This window comes from Squalius cephalus (assembly GCF_949319135.1).
Source record: "Squalius cephalus genome assembly, chromosome: 25".
Classification (NCBI taxonomy): domain Eukaryota; kingdom Metazoa; phylum Chordata; class Actinopteri; order Cypriniformes; family Leuciscidae; genus Squalius; species Squalius cephalus.
This window is the reverse complement of record NC_137146.1, coordinates 15,919,079-15,934,971: the sequence shown is the minus strand read 5'-3', so window position 1 is coordinate 15,934,971 and position 15,893 is coordinate 15,919,079. Positions and strand designations below refer to the sequence as shown.

At 37.8% G+C, this 15,893-nt stretch overlaps 1 protein-coding gene across 2 annotated transcripts in view; it reads left to right on the top strand.

Moving 5' to 3' along the window:
• The window catches only part of stau2 (staufen double-stranded RNA binding protein 2), a 121,052-nt gene that overhangs the window by 51,465 nt on the left and 53,694 nt on the right, over positions 1 to 15,893 (top strand). For both annotated transcript variants that reach the window (XM_079862415.1, XM_079862416.1), the window contains exons 8-11: positions 1,644 to 1,856; positions 3,257 to 3,394; positions 8,342 to 8,473; positions 9,467 to 9,524. In XM_079862415.1, coding sequence (XP_079718541.1) covers positions 1,644 to 1,856; positions 3,257 to 3,394; positions 8,342 to 8,473; positions 9,467 to 9,524 — 541 coding nt within the window. The remainder of the gene's footprint in view (positions 1 to 1,643; positions 1,857 to 3,256; positions 3,395 to 8,341; positions 8,474 to 9,466; positions 9,525 to 15,893) is intronic.

Sequence of the window (15,893 nt, the reverse complement as noted above, 5' to 3'; positions counted from 1 at the left end):
TGCCGCTGTCTCCTTCTTTCCACAAGCGCTTGCTCTCTTTGGCGTCTGTCGTTGCTATGCAACCATGAAGTGCGCTCTCCATGATGACAAGGAAGTATCAGCAAAAGATTAATTGATTTCTAGCCCTTGCATTAGCTTTACTACTAGATATATTTATGGAGATGAAAAATAATAAGGCGCCCTATACAGCTATGATCAGCTGTTTGGCCGAGCATTTCAATGTTGTTTCGCTGTAAGCTGATCAGTTGGTACGTGGCTGCCACGCTCTATCACTCGCACACCATAAAGAGCAAAATGGTTTTTAATGTTTCAGTTTCTTAATGTTTCAGATTAAAATGACATAATTTGGAAGCGGATAATTTCTTCACAAACAGCTCATTATGACTCAATGTTAGAATGCTGCACCTACACTCGATAGTGTGAATAAGATCAGCGCAACGCAGACCACTGCATTGACAGCGTGAAACATATGATCTGTATACGGCCAGGGCTCAGCGGAAGACAGAGAATTAAATTCGAAAATAAAAGACAGTTTGACACATTTTTTCTCGCATCTGTGATTTTTTTTTTTTTATCATTTGTTCTGAGATGAAGCAAATATATTTGTGTGGGAATTCTCGCACTATAAAAGCTAACCTTGCGGGAATGGTTTAAATTATGCGCAATCCCCACATTCCCGCACCGAAATTCAAGCCCTGCAAAAGTGAAGAATTTATGTTATTTATTACATAAATGCTTGTTCAAGCTACCTCACAGAAGTTGCTCTGTTTGTAAGAGTTGTTGAATGTTAAAATAAGGTGAATTAATAAAAAAATAAGGAACATCCTGGATCTGGTTTTCACTCTTCTTTATTCTTTTTTTATGTATTATAGAAGTATCGGATCGGGACTCGGTATCGGTAGATACTCAAAATCAAATGACTCGGACTCGGACTCGAGGGCAAAAAAACCTGATCGGGACATCCCTAGTTTTAATATTAAACATATATATTCTCTGTGTATATATACTCTATATACTATTACTATATATATATATATATATATATATATATATATATATATATATATATATATACTGTATATATATATATATATATATATATATATATATATATATATATATATATATATATATATATATATATATATATATATATATAACAAAACATTTTATGATCAAATATGTTTTTTTTTATAAAATATAATGTTTTTGTCTTTCAAAGAAGGAAATCTGCTAGATTCTTTTTAACAACCCTAAAATATCCTTAAGTCTGCATTAATGTGTGCGCTTCTGATTTATATTCTTCCATATGCATATTCATGTACGTATATTTATATTCATATATTCATACTTAGTGTGTGTCTGTTTAAGAACCAGGTGCAGTCTCTTAAGTTCCAGTGGTCTCTTTCCCCATATGAGTTATTAATATGTGTGTTAAAGCGGACAGCTCGAATGTAGAAAGTCTAATTAGCAGTATTCCCATTTGCTGAGAAAGAGGAAGAGAAAGGGCAGAAAGAAGAGAGCGTGCAGCAGACATGGCCTAAGGGGCAGAGAGAAAGAGAGCATGACTGGAATAACCGCTGTTATCACTTCTGCATGCATGTGTGTTCTCTTGTGTAACGTGTTTTTCACGTGGCCCTCAGGTGCTGAAGGAGAGTGGACCCCCACACATGAAGAGTTTCCTCACACGTGTGACGGTGGGGGAGTTCTCGACCGAGGGTGAGGGGAATAGTAAGAAACTCTCCAAAAAGAGAGCAGCCCTCTCCATATTACAGGAACTGAAGACACTGCCAGTCCTTCCTGTGGTAGAGAAACCCAAAGTGCATTACAAGAAGCGGCCCAAGACCATATTAAAGGTGGGTAGATTTAGGAGCAGAACTAATTCCTGAGTGGTCGATGTAACTGGAATATTACATTGACTTTTTAATTCACTCGACTTGTATGCATTTATTATGGGATGTGTTTTGGAGGATGTAAAGTTGAGGCATGTAATTTCTGCACTGCTAGCGGCATCAAAAGGAATTGCCAAATTAAAGGCTTCGTACTTTTGTACTTCATACAAATTAAACACCTACTGTACCAACAACCCTATCAATGAATAAAGCACAAACTCTGTTATCAATATTAAATTGTTTTTATGGAGATTTGTGTTAAAAAAATACAGTAAAAAAAAAACTGTAATATTGTGAAACATTATTACAATTTAAAATAACTGCTTCATTTATTCCTGTGATGAACAAGTTGGATTTTCTGCAGCCATTACTCCAATCTTCAGTGTCACGTGATCCTTCAGAAATCATTTTAATATGATGATTTGGTGCTCAATAGACATTTCTAATGTGTTGAAAACAGTTGTTTTTTTCTAAATTATTTGTTGAATATAAAGTTCTAAACTACAGCATTTATTTGAAATAGACATCTTTTGTAACACTATAAATGACTTTACTGTCACTTTTGATAAATTTAATGCATTCTTGCTGAATAAAAGTATTCATTTCTTAATCGTACTGACACCAAACTTTGGAACGGTAGTGTACATTTAAACAAAAAAACTGCTGCTCAAGTGTAGAATTTGATCCTTGGTTCAAGTCAGGCCTGATGATCAACCAACACACAGACCCTGAAGTAATAATAGTTCACTCAAATATGATAAACAATGCTTGCTCTTTTATATATAATGAAAATAAATGAGCATTGAGTCAACTAATAAGTCATAAAAATGGTCCACCTGAATACTATATTCTGAAACTTCTGAAACCATTTGATAATTTTTTTTGACAAACAGAGTGAAATTTACATCATATTCATTGAAAATCTTTGTCATTTTGGAGTTTGACAGCCCTAATTCAAATTTATTTTCATAAATCATTTTAATATGATTTATGTGGCATTTAAATGGAAATGGAAGTTGTTCAGAAATTTGCTTTTGTGTTGCACAGAAAATCTGTTTTGGAACAACATGAGGGAGAGTAAATCATGATAGAATAATCCTTTTTGGGTGAACCATTCTTTTAGTTCATTCAGGCTGTTCTCTTTTGAAATTCTAGAAATTTTTGGAGCCTTTTACATCATACAGATGTTTATTGCCTCACTCATTCGCTCACTCATTCACACACGCTCATTCACTCTTTTGTCAATCCCCTGACAGGGTTACTGACGTGAACATTAACCAGCCGTCCATCTGTCCCTTTGCTGCTTTATCTGTGTCTCTCATCCTCATTCTCATTTTCTTTTTCATTCTCAATTTCTCTCTCAGACAGGACCAGAATACGGACAGGGCATGAACCCTATTAGCAGACTGGCTCAGATTCAACAGGCCAAAAAGGAGAAGGAGCCCGAATATATGCTGCTTTCAGAGAGAGGAATGCCCCGCCGTAGAGAATTCATCATGCAGGTACATTTAATAAGAGAGGGATTCAAGAGGTATAAAGTAAAAGAAAAACTTGGCCGAGGGGGGGAGTGAAGGACAGAGGAGTCCTGCACAAACACTGATAACCTCCCACTGTGCAATCTGTCTTAATCAGAAAGACTGTCACCTCCTCTGGCTCTGATTACCACTGACCTTCAGCTCTGTCAAAGTCAGGCAGAGACTCTTTTTACACACACACACACGCACGCACGCACGCACACACACACACACACACACACAGTTGCTCATTTACTCTTGGAAATATTATCTCACTGCAGTCGTTAATGGATAATTAGTCTTAATTTAGATCATTTAGGTGATGGCAATAACTAGCCCTTGTGTACTATAGGTCCAAGCACATTTCAAAGCTTAAAGGAATTGTTCACTTCAAAATGAAAATTCTGTCATCATTTACTCACCCTCAAGTTGTTTCAAACCGGTATGAATTTCTTTCTTCTGCTTAAGACAGAAGAAAATATTTTGAAGAATGTCGGTAACCAGACAGTTGATGTACCCCATTGATTTCCATAGTAGGAAAAAAAAAAAACTATGTAAAATAGTATTCTGTAATCTGTGTTCAGCAGAAGAAAGAAATTCATACAGGTTTGAAACAACTTGAGGGTGAGTAAATGATGACAGAATTTTCATTTTGAAGTGCTTTGTGCAAAAGCTTCTGTCCAGCTCAACAAATATGTGCATTTATGCCTTTGACCTCTTGCATAAAGGTATGCAAATCCCAGGCAGGCATGATAATTGACTGCTGGCTTGTATTTAATCTTTTTCTGATTGCTCACTGCATCACACATGCACTTAGCCGCTGGTTTATTACAGGCCATTAAAACAACAATAACTGTACTGCTCGCTGCCCAGTGAAAAAATTACTTTACCTCATACAGTAAAAATGAAGCCCCCTGTAGCCATAACAGCAGTGTTTAGTCCCTGTGAACAAAGACACACTAATACTAGCAAAACTGGCTCAAAATCACCTCAGATTTCCACATATGTTTTGAAATGCCTCCAACTTGGATCTGGTTTTGGACTCTTAAATCATGAAAGATTCTTAACCATGGCCTCAAGATGACCAATCAGAACTTGTACAGCTTAGCTAATTTGCACTGAGATATCGGCACTTGTTCATTGAGCATTTTGAAGTATAGTGTATGGAGCACAGTAGATTAGAGGAGAATAGAGTGGAGTGGTAGAGTGCAGTAGATTAGAGTTGAATAGAACATTATACATTGGATTCAAGTAGAGTAATATTGATTAGTGTTAAAAGAGAAGATTTGTATACAGTTGTATGGAGTAGAATAGGATAAGATAGGGTAACATAGTATAGTAGTGTAGAGTATTATAGAGTTAAAATGGTAGTGAACATTGTATTTAGTAGTGTTGAGTAAATAGGCAGAGTAGTATATAATGGTGTGGAGCTGAAACGATAGAGTAGATTTGTGTAAAGTAGGGATGTATCGATCCAATATTCAGTATCGGCTTTGATACTGCGACTTTTGCCAGATTCTGTCCTGTCAGACATCCGATACTGTGCATACTCACGGTTGTTATTGTTAAGCTCCACAAAAGGCAAAAAGCACTTTATAAAGCACCATAAAAGATTTTGTGCACTAAATATTTCAAGTCTTCCAAAGCCATTCTGTAGCTTAATGTGAAAGAAACAGACAAATATTTTTTCACGGCAGTACATTAAATAAAGCTCACGTAAACTCTTCCTCCGCTGCGCTGATCAAGAAAAAAGCAGCTTTATGGGTAGGGCAGAGTTGTGTGGAGTAGGGCAGAGTTGTGTGGAGTAGGGCAGAGTTGTGTGGAGTAGGGCAGAGTTGTGTGGAGTAGGGCAGAGTTGTGTGGAGTAGGGCAGAGTTGTGTGGAGTAGGGCAGAGTTGTGTGGAGTAGGGCAGAGTTGTGTGGAGTAGGGCAGAGTTGTGTGGAGTAGGGCAGAGTTGTGTGGAGTAGGGCAGAGTTGTGTGGAGTAGGGCAGAGTTGTGTGGAGTAGGGCAGAGTTGTGTGGAGTAGGAGTAGGGCAGAGTTGTGTGGAGTAGGGCAGAGTTGTGTGGAGTAGGGCAGAGTTGTGTGGAGTAGGGCAGAGTTGTGTGGAGTAGGGCAGAGTTGTGTGGAGTAGGGCAGAGTTGTGTGGAGTAGGGCAGAGTTGTGTGGAGTAGGGCAGAGTTGTGTGGAGTAGGGCAGAGTTGTGTGGAGTAGGGCAGAGTTGTGTGGAGTAGGGCAGAGTTGTGTGGAGTAGGGCAGAGTTGTGTGGAGTAGGGCAGAGTTGTGTGGAGTAGGGCAGAGTTGTGTGGAGTAGGGCAGAGTTGTGTGGAGTAGGGCAGAGTTGTGTGGAGTAGGGCAGAGTTGTGTGGAGTAGGGCAGAGTTGTGTGGAGTAGGGCAGAGTTGTGTGGAGTAGGGCAGAGTTGTGTGGAGTAGGGCAGAGTTGTGTGGAGTAGGGCAGAGTTGTGTGGAGTAGGGCAGAGTTGTGTGGAGTAGGGCAGAGTTGTGTGGAGTAGGGCAGAGTTGTATGGAGTAGGGCAGAGTTGTGTGGAGTAGTATGGAGTAGAGAGTTGTATGGAGTAGGGCAGCGTTGTATGGAGTCGGGCAGAGTTGTATGGAGTAGGGCAGAGTTGTATGGAGTAGGGCAGCGTTGTATGGAGTCGGGCAGAGTTGTATGGAGTAGGGCAGAGTTGTATGGAGTAGGGCAGAGTTGTATGGAGTAGGGCAGAGTTGTATGGAGTCGGGCAGCGTTGTATGAAGTAGGGTTGTATATGGGGTAGGGTAGAGTTGTATGGAGTAGGGCAAAGTTGTATGGAGTCGGGCAGAGTTGTATGGAGTCGGGCAGAGTTGTATGGAGTAGGGCAGAGTTGTATGAAGTAGGGTTGTATATGGGGTAGGGCAGAGTTGTGTGGAGTAGGGCAGAGTTGTGTGGAGTAGGGCAGAGTTGTGTGGAGTAGGGCAGAGTTGTGTGGAGTAGGGCAGAGTTGTGTGGAGTAGGGCAGAGTTGTGTGGAGTAGGGCAGAGTTGTGTGGAGTAGGGCAGAGTTGTGTGGAGTAGGGCAGAGTTGTGTGGAGTAGGGCAGAGTTGTGTGGAGTCGGGCAGAGTTGTATGGAGTCGGGCAGAGTTGTATGGAGTAGGGAAGAGTTGTATGAAGTAGGGCAGCGTTTTATGAAGTAGGGTAGGGTTGTATATGGGGTAGGGTAGAGTTGTATGAAGTAGGGTAGCGTTGTATGGAGTAGGGTTGTATGGAGTAGGGTAGAGTTGTATGAAGTAGGGTAGCGTTGTATGGAGTAGGGCAGAGTTGTAGGAAGTAGGGTAGCGTTGAATGGAGTAGGGTTGTATGGGGTAGGGTAGAGTTGTTGAATGGAGTTTTGTACACGAGATACGATGGATTGCAGTAGAGTAGATTGGATAGAGTACATTTGTATAGAGTAGTGTATGAGTTGTAGAGTAGTGTATGAGTTGTGGAGTAGAGTTGCATAGACTAGGGAAGAGTTGTTAAATGGAGTAGTGTAGACTAGATAGAATAGAGTAGATTTGTATAGAGCATTGTAAAATTTGTATGGATTAAATTTGGGTAGAGTTGTATAAAATAGGGTTGAGTTGTATAGAGTTTTACAGAATAGGGTAGAATTTTACAGCGTGTGGTATATAGGGTAGAGTAGAATAGATAGGGTAGATGGGAGCAGGTCAGAGTTAAATAGTATGGATAGTATGAATAGTATGGCATAAAGTATTACGTTGTTGAATGGAAATTATGACAAGATAGGATAGGATGGATTGCAGTAAAGTTGGAAATATAGAGTGATATTGTATAGAATAGTGTAGAGTTGAAGGGTATAGCAGTTAGGGTGGAGCAGATAGGCTAGGGTGAAATAGGCTCAGAGTTAAATAGAATACTATGGCATAGAGTACACAACTCTGTTCCATTTCAACTCCGTATTAGACTAGATAGGATAGATTGAAGTAGAGCAGAAAGGATATTGCCGAGCTGACTAAATTAGCATATAATGGAGTAAAGTAGTGCAGAATAAATTACATAGATCAGTGTGGTGGAGTGAAATAGAGTGAAGTAGAGTTGAGTACAGAAAAAACCTACTTTCCCGCCGGGAGGGAAGCTGCAGTATTTCAGAAGCAGAAGTGGTACAATGAACACTACAGTTAATGAAACAACATCATGTTGACTGTCACTCTGAATGATCTGTCAGAGTCTCATCCAGCACTACCACACGTAAACAAGTATCAAGCAGCATCCAAGTTGGAGAAGTTTCTCTTCCCAGTCTCCTGTCCGATAATCCCTCGCTTTAAAGCACTCCGTGCATCTCTGAGCGTGTCTCTAACGCAGCCTCTAACTGATTCTCCATGCTCCTTTCACTGTCGCATTAGACTCTGCTTGTGTGTGTTTCTTTTGTGTTGCCCAGTCGCTTCTAAAATTTCCACATTGTTCCCCCTCTGGTCTGTGGGCATCAATACGTGTCTGTTTTCAGGTTTTCAGGGCCACACCATCTCTCCCCCCCTGCTGCTTTGCTCCTTATAAATATGAAAAGATGGTTGTCTGGGTTTAGAGACAGATTGACAACAAAATGGATTTATCTTTTATAACTATTAGAGAATATAGTACTATACCGATTGGTTGTTGGTTGTGTTTTCCATCAGATTCTGGTCTGCTTATAATTTGCTCACCTCTTTTTTCATTATTAATATAGGCAATATAGCCTTTTTTCAACTTTTCAGACCACAAGTGATGTATTGTTGTTGTTTTTTATTATCAATCCTGATTTTGTATCTGTATGAAGAGCAAAAAGCTCAATGTAATGTAGCCTAATCCAACTGCCATTTAGTCATCAGCACTACTCATTTTTAATGACTTAGTTACAATTTTACAGTAATGGCGGACATCCAGACAGCACTAAACATCTACCACTGTTTGTTGGCAGGTGAAAGTAGGTACCGAGGTCACCACAGGAACTGGACCCAATAAGAAAGTGGCCAAGCGTAATGCAGCGGAGGCCATGCTTCTTCAACTGGGCTACAAGGCTTCTACACCATTACAGAACACACCGGAAAAGGTCAGTTTCAATCAGTGCTTTGGAAGATACTTTGAAACTTTTACAGCTAGTAGCTATTAACCTATAACCTACTATTAGGCTATTTTTCACATACTTTCAAAATAAAAGCAGTATTTGTCCCAAGAACAGTATTTATCCCAAAAACATGATATTAATTAAGTATCTTAATTAGTGTTCATAATTTGGAAATACATTTCACACTAAAATCAAATAATAATAAAAAACTTTTTAAATGTAAATAAATTATAGAATAAATAAAAATCATCATTATTCAAATATTTATATTTAATTACTTATTTCACTACTAAAAAGTGAATATTATTGTAATGACACTGATGACTGCAATTCATTTTTTGTTTTTTAACTGAATCTTTTAAATGAACCATCCCAAAAAAAAAAAAATTGACTCTCCTGTTTTTACTGTGTCATTAATAATTGCAGCACATCAACTTTTAATTCAGGTTTTTTTTTTTTTTTTACATTTTAGTTACAATTCTGTTAGATGTCTCTCATTTAACAAGCCAGTTGTCCCAAATGAAGGGAAAACAAAAACTTTTTGCTAAAATGTTCAGACTCTCCCCCCCTTTTTTTTTTTTTGTAACACATCAGCTTTTAAGTAATTGTTTTACATTTAGATAACAATTCTATTAGATGTCTCTCTCATTTAGTTCATTATCCCATTTGGTTGCCACATTCAGTATGAACAGCATGGCAGAGGCATCAGTGAGAGAGGATGTATACGTTTGTATCATCACGTTGCTTCTTGTTTCAGTGCGCACAACCCTAATCTTTAAATCTCCCATCTACTTAGTCTTTGCAAGTTAGTGACACTTATGCTGTGATATCTCAATTTGGTAGGGATTCTCCCTTTCTAATGGAAACAAGGGAAAGCGACTTGTCTGACATGCATGAAAAAGGGTTTGCTAAACCGGCCCTCTCTCTCTCTCTTTCCAATATCTTTCCGCTCCTCTATTATCTTAACATTGGCTACAGATGGACAACAAAGGCTGGAATGGACAAAGGGCTGCTTTTCCTGAAACAACAACCAACAGTAAGTGTTTTTCTCTCCGTCTGTGTTCCTCAGTGTAGGTGATGCCAGGCCGTTTAATCTATCTGACTGATTAATAAGGAACCCAGTCGGCTCAATCACAAACTCGCTTCTATGGAGAGCCTGTGAATTCTTCCTTTTCACGTAGACTTATGTGCTTTCCCAGGGGGTCTGTGAGACCACTGTATTAAACGCTCACACACACACACATTAACCACCCAAACAGTTTTTCAGGGTACAACTGTGGTCTTCCAGATGGGTTTACACACACACACACACACACACACACACACACACACACACACACACACACACACACACACACACACACACACACACACACACACACATCCATTTTCCAACAAAATGGTGCTGGTTTTTGAGCTGTGCTCAGCTGGGAGCCCACGTTTTCACTGACTTTGAGAGACGAGTAATGACGTAACTGACTATGTTACTATAACCTGCCAACAAACAAACATAGCACATCACTGTCTTTGTTTATGAGCATTAAGAATATATTTTATCATCCAAAGTAATTCCAATCACTGTCTTATGTAATCACAAGCTGCTTTTGATGCGGTTAGAAGTGTAATGAGTAAAAATCATAGCAGTCATTTCACACGTATGATATTTATAAATAAAATCATTTTTGACAGATGGAGAAACAAACAGAATTAGAATATACACACAGAGTGTCTGTCATTTGAACATCTCTGTAAACAGTTTCATGATTATAATGGCAGGGATCTAGTTTGGTTTTGTTGTTTTGAACTTGCTGACATTATTGCACCCCTGGCCTCTGCCGTTATTGTTTCCTGGTTCAATATTTCCTGGCCAGAACAGTCTTTTTTTTCTACTGTGTGGATCTGGCACTAGATAGCACTTGAGTTGAAAATGAAATGAAATTGCATGATAACAAACGATTTTCTTTAGTAAAAATCATTGTCAAATTTTAAAACCGCCTTAACAGCAGGCCTCGGAGAAATGCAGGTTGCAGGAACGTTATTGCAGAGTATGTGAACAACATCTTTGTATATACAACCCTCCCTCAGTGAATGGGAAATGAGTGCATTGTGTAATTAAACCCGCAGTTTTGTTGCTTACTTGATTTGAAGCAGTGTTTGACAACTGTTTTGGATGAATCTATGAAAACAACAGCTTCTCTAAATCAGGTCACTCGTGGTCTAATGTTGGAGAGTATTTGACCCAACTATGTAGTGGCATTCCTGGAACTTGCACACATGCTGACGAAAGCTCTTGGCTGATGGGAAAACCTTTATCATGGTGCTTGCGGCAAGCATTTCGTTTTCTTCCCTGCAATTTTCTACAGTTAATTCAGCTTGAACTGCTTAACATGCTGCATTCAAACTTGTTTTAAAGATAATTTCAGCCTTAGGTGTGCTGCCTATTTTTCATCTTTATTATCCTTAAACTTTTTTAAAGAAATGTAAGGTTAAATTAAGAAAGAAAATCTCCTCTTGACTTTCATCATTTGCATACTAAATTGTAATTAACGGGATAGTTCACCCAAAAATGAAAATTTTTATCATCACTTGAATGAGTTTCTTTCTCCTGCAATATCACAAAAGAAGATATTTTAAAGAATGTCGGTAACCAGACAGTTGACGATAGCCATTGACTTCCATGGTATGGAAAAAAAAAATACTATGAAAATCAATGGGTATTGTCAACTGTCTGGTTACCGACATTCTTTAAAATATCTTCTTTTGTGTTCAACAGAAGAAAGAAACTCATACAGGTTTGGAACAACTTGAGGCTGAGTAAATGATGACAACATTTTCATTTTTGGGTGAACTATAAATATACCAGTTTCAGTTCAAGTTAAACTCAATCAGCTACTTATTTTTTTTAAAAACAGTAAAAATCTGGGTTACAGTGAGGCACTTATAATGAAAGCGAATGGGGCTGATTTGTAAGTGTTACAATGCTCACTGTTTCAATAGTATAGCCAAAAGATGTATCCTTTTTCTCATTTTTATCTAATTTTACAACACATAACACCATTAAACAACTGTAAAAAAAAAAAAAAAAAATTGTATTTAAACAGCTGTACAGCCCAAATAATTCACCCATATGTAGCCCTAATATTTCACTTTTAACATGAGAATTTGTGTGCGGTATGTAACATTACAAGCTTTTCATTTTTGCTTTTGAATCCCCCAAAAATTGTCCTACTTCACTTCCATTGTAAGCGCCTCACCATAACCTTGATTTTTGCTTTTTGTAAAGAATACGAGGGAAAGGTTTAAATAATTGTTTGTGCTAATCAGCATTATGCCACGAATGTTGATTGTGCTTCACTTGTTTTGAACCCGGAATATTCTTGTAAGCTTCTATTTTTGTTGACTTCTGTTTCAGTACTAAATTGGTCTTTATAAGATTATACAAGTTCTGCATCTGAAGCTGCATGTATCCCCAAAAAAATGTGCATTATCCATCTCTTTCTTCATCTCTCTTTTTATCTTTTGGCCTTTGCTCTGTTTTGGAGAGGATCCATTCTCCAGCTTGACTTTGTCACACTGATGTTGTTAGACTCCATCTATCTCCTAATTGACTTCACAGACTTTCTCAACCGTAGAGTCTTTAATGTCAGAATAATGCTAGTTAATTTACGGTTCCTGAGATCTGCCAGTGAGAGAATCAACGTCTCTAAGGGGCGTAAACTCAATTCAGAGCAGATGTACGTGTCAGTGACCTGCGAACTAAGTTTTTCCTTTCCACCCTTGTGAACACATAACCAGGTTCTCTAAAGCAGATTTATGGTACCTTGTCCATCGCTGCTAAATGTGCAGATTTATCTGCATTTTGATTATGCAAGAGCAATGATTTTGATCCTTAGCTCTGCATTCTTGGGTGTTTCTTCAACTATGCACATTTTTTGGCCCTGTGGACTCTCTGAAAACAGTTTTCACACTCTCACTAGTTGTCCAACATTGTATCACGGGATAATTCTGTCAATTCTATCATTTTTTTCTTCTAAAAGTTTTGGATCATTTCCTCTACAGTGTCATTTCCACCACATCAAATTGTGGGTTTAATGGCATTCTGTAGTGGAAATGATGTTGGTGGATATGACATTAAAAAAAAAAAATAATGAAATAAGATGAGTCGCTCATTTCTTAGCTAGCATTTTATGTATCCTAAATGCAATTAAATAATAATAATATTAAAAAATAGTTTCACGCTTTTTGCATCATTTGACAGTTACAGCACGGAAATGATGCACAATAGTAATATTCTCCTTACTAGTTTTCCTTGATTTTTCATTCTTTTCTTCATTTTCCATCTCAAGCCCTTTACTAACACTGTTGTCTCTTTTATAAACAGGTACACTGTTTGATAACTGACTTAGAATCAGACTTTTAATGGAAATTACCCAACATAAAAATTGATGATAATTTTCACATGATACCTATTAACATGGTTTATTTAACTCTGTTTATAATACCATTTTTTATCTAATGGTTATTTTTACAATTGATTTTCATATTGTTTAAATCATTCTGGCACAAGGCTAAACGTTTCCAGACTGTATTAATTTGTCACTTTCAATTTGTGAAAATGTGCTTTAATAAATGTCAATGGGGTCCAAACCAATGTCACCCAAATGTCTTTAATAGTTATGTTTCCACCCAAATTAGTGAATTTCTGCTCAAAATTGGAATATCGCATAAAACATTTGCGAATAAAGCCGCGATTCAATCTAGTGAGTCGAAGAGAACAAAATTCGTCAGAAAAGTAGGAGAAGCCACTGTATATAATAATTTTCATATATAATAAATGACTTGCGTCTCACAGCGCGCAGACGAAACACAATAAACATGTTATCTTGCTTTCGGAAGCGTATGCCTGCTGTTTGGGAACGCAGTCGTGTAAGACTGTCCTGGAAGGTAATTATACCAAACCGCTTTGATGACAGACTTTGCTCTGGCATTTCAGAACAACCAAAACTGCATTTCAGATGCTGTGCAAAAAGATCGGTCTGCTGGTTAGTCTAGTTATGTCGTCCCATCACGCAAAGTCATGGAAACATAGCTAATGTGACAAATGAGCTAAATGCCAACCACTGGATCTCTCTCTCTTATGTGTGTAAAGGTACAGGATGACTATGAAACAAAAAGAGAATTTTGTCAAAATTGCACATTGAGTCACGGCCGCCACAGCCATATGGTCTTAGGGCTTGTGGAACATGATGTATTTAAAACAACAAGACAGCGTGTCAGGCATTATTAATACATTTCCTGCACTGGTATCCTGCACTTGAAGGTTTGAGCTTTAATCCCGTGATGCATTCTTTTGAATGTACGAACCCACAGAAATACATGGCAAATGTGTTATATTTTTGTGTGTGGCGTAATGAACGGAAATGGGGTGGGAGGGACGGATTAAGGGACGCATGGGAGGTCTTAGTGTTGCGCTGTGTCCCAGAAAGGCAACACATCTTCTTAATTGAGTTTTTTTTTTTTTATTCCTATACAATCATCCACAGCTATGAGAAGGCAAAAAAAATATGAGAACCCCATTCTAGATAAGCTTTTCAGCAGCTTTTGGTCTGCAAAGTGGCCATAATTTATTTCCTGGTGCATGTTTCTGGAGTGTGCGTGTGAGAAAGAGTCTGTTTGTGTGTATAAAGGGAAAAAAGTAGAGCAGGATTCCACGAAAACTGAATGTATGAGTAAGACAGCACTACACTATGCTTGTGTGTGTGTGTGTGTGTGAATATGTCAGTGTGTTAGTGTTTAGTGTCTTGGAGCATTGCTTCATTGTGTTGATTTACAGTTGGGCCTTGTGTGTTATCTGTTTTAAATCACAGCTTGGGCCATGAGCTGGCCAATCTCCAGCCCACCATTCTCAAATTCAGCCCATTATACTGGGTGGAACATGTTGGAACGGGGAAAGAGAGAGAGAATGAAAAAAGAAAGAGAAATGATGGTGCCGATGGGGTGGTGGTATTGTTTTTTCTTAGCGTTTATGTGCTTTTTGTCGCAATTCCCAATTGATGTCATTCTGGCTCACAGATCTCGTTTTATACCATTTTAAGTATGCATTTTTCTCATGCGGGCTTGGGATGCTGATTTGTGTAATATGAAATGCATGTTGTTGTGTGACATTTTAAGGATTCAATGTCAGTTGCCTCCTTGCCAATCAGCCTTGTTGAAATGGCCGACGGGAACTCCAAACTGCTGGTTTTCATTTACATTCTCACTCCATGAATTAAAGGGCTGCGTCAACGGCACACTGCAGCGTTTGGAGAAACTGGCTATTTACATTTCTCACAATTTTCTGAGATAATATTTACCAGTTTTATGGTCCGAACACTAAGTTAAATCAGTTGTTGCTTGTTCTGAGTTGTCAGAAATTGTGGAGACCAGCCGGCTGCTTTTAGAGACTTCATTCGGGACGGAAAACACAAACAGGAAGCAGAATCTGTGCACAGATGAGAACATTTGCTGCAGCTGCTCTGTTTCTCTCATCTTTTTTTCCTTTTCACTCTGTATTGGCTTCTGTAAGAACCCCAAAATTAGAGTTTTGTGGCTTTTAGTCCTTGTCTGTCAGATTTGAGGTTATTTATATGCTGTGTAGTGTTCTCATGAAATATGACAAAACTTAATTTTTTAACAGATGGACATGTTTAAAATGGACCCTTTTGGGGAAAGAAGCCCCTGTTATCATCCATCAAGTGAAAATCATGAGTCAGATCAAAAGTAATAGTACAGCACACCTGAAAAGGCCTTATGATTTGAGATATCCTTCATGCCTGAAACACAAATGTTGTTAAGGGGACACAAAAAAATATTGAAACATATACAGTATATATATATATATATATATATATATATATATATATATATATATATATATATATATATATACTGTATATATGCATGTAGTGTTGTATATGTGTGTGTGTGTGTGTGTTTATGCAGTGTATATATACAGTACAGGCCAAAAGTTTGGACACATTACTATTTTTAATGTTTTTGAAAGAAGTTTCTTCTGCTCATCAAGCCTGCATTTATTTGATCAAAAATACAGAAAAAAATGTAATATTGTGATATATTATTACAATTTAAAATAATTGGTTTTCAATTTATTATACTTTAAATTATCATTTATTTCGGTGATGCAAAGCTGAATTTTCAGGATCATTACTCCAGTCTATCAAATGATCCTTTAGAAATCATTCTAATATGATGATTCATTATCAAAGTTGGAAACAGTTCTGCTGCTTAATATTTTTTCATAACCTGTGATACTTTTTTAGGATACTTTGATGAATAAAAAAAAGAAAAAGAAAAAAGAAAAGAAAAAAAAAGAAGCAAATGTTTTCAAGATAGAAATCTTTTATAA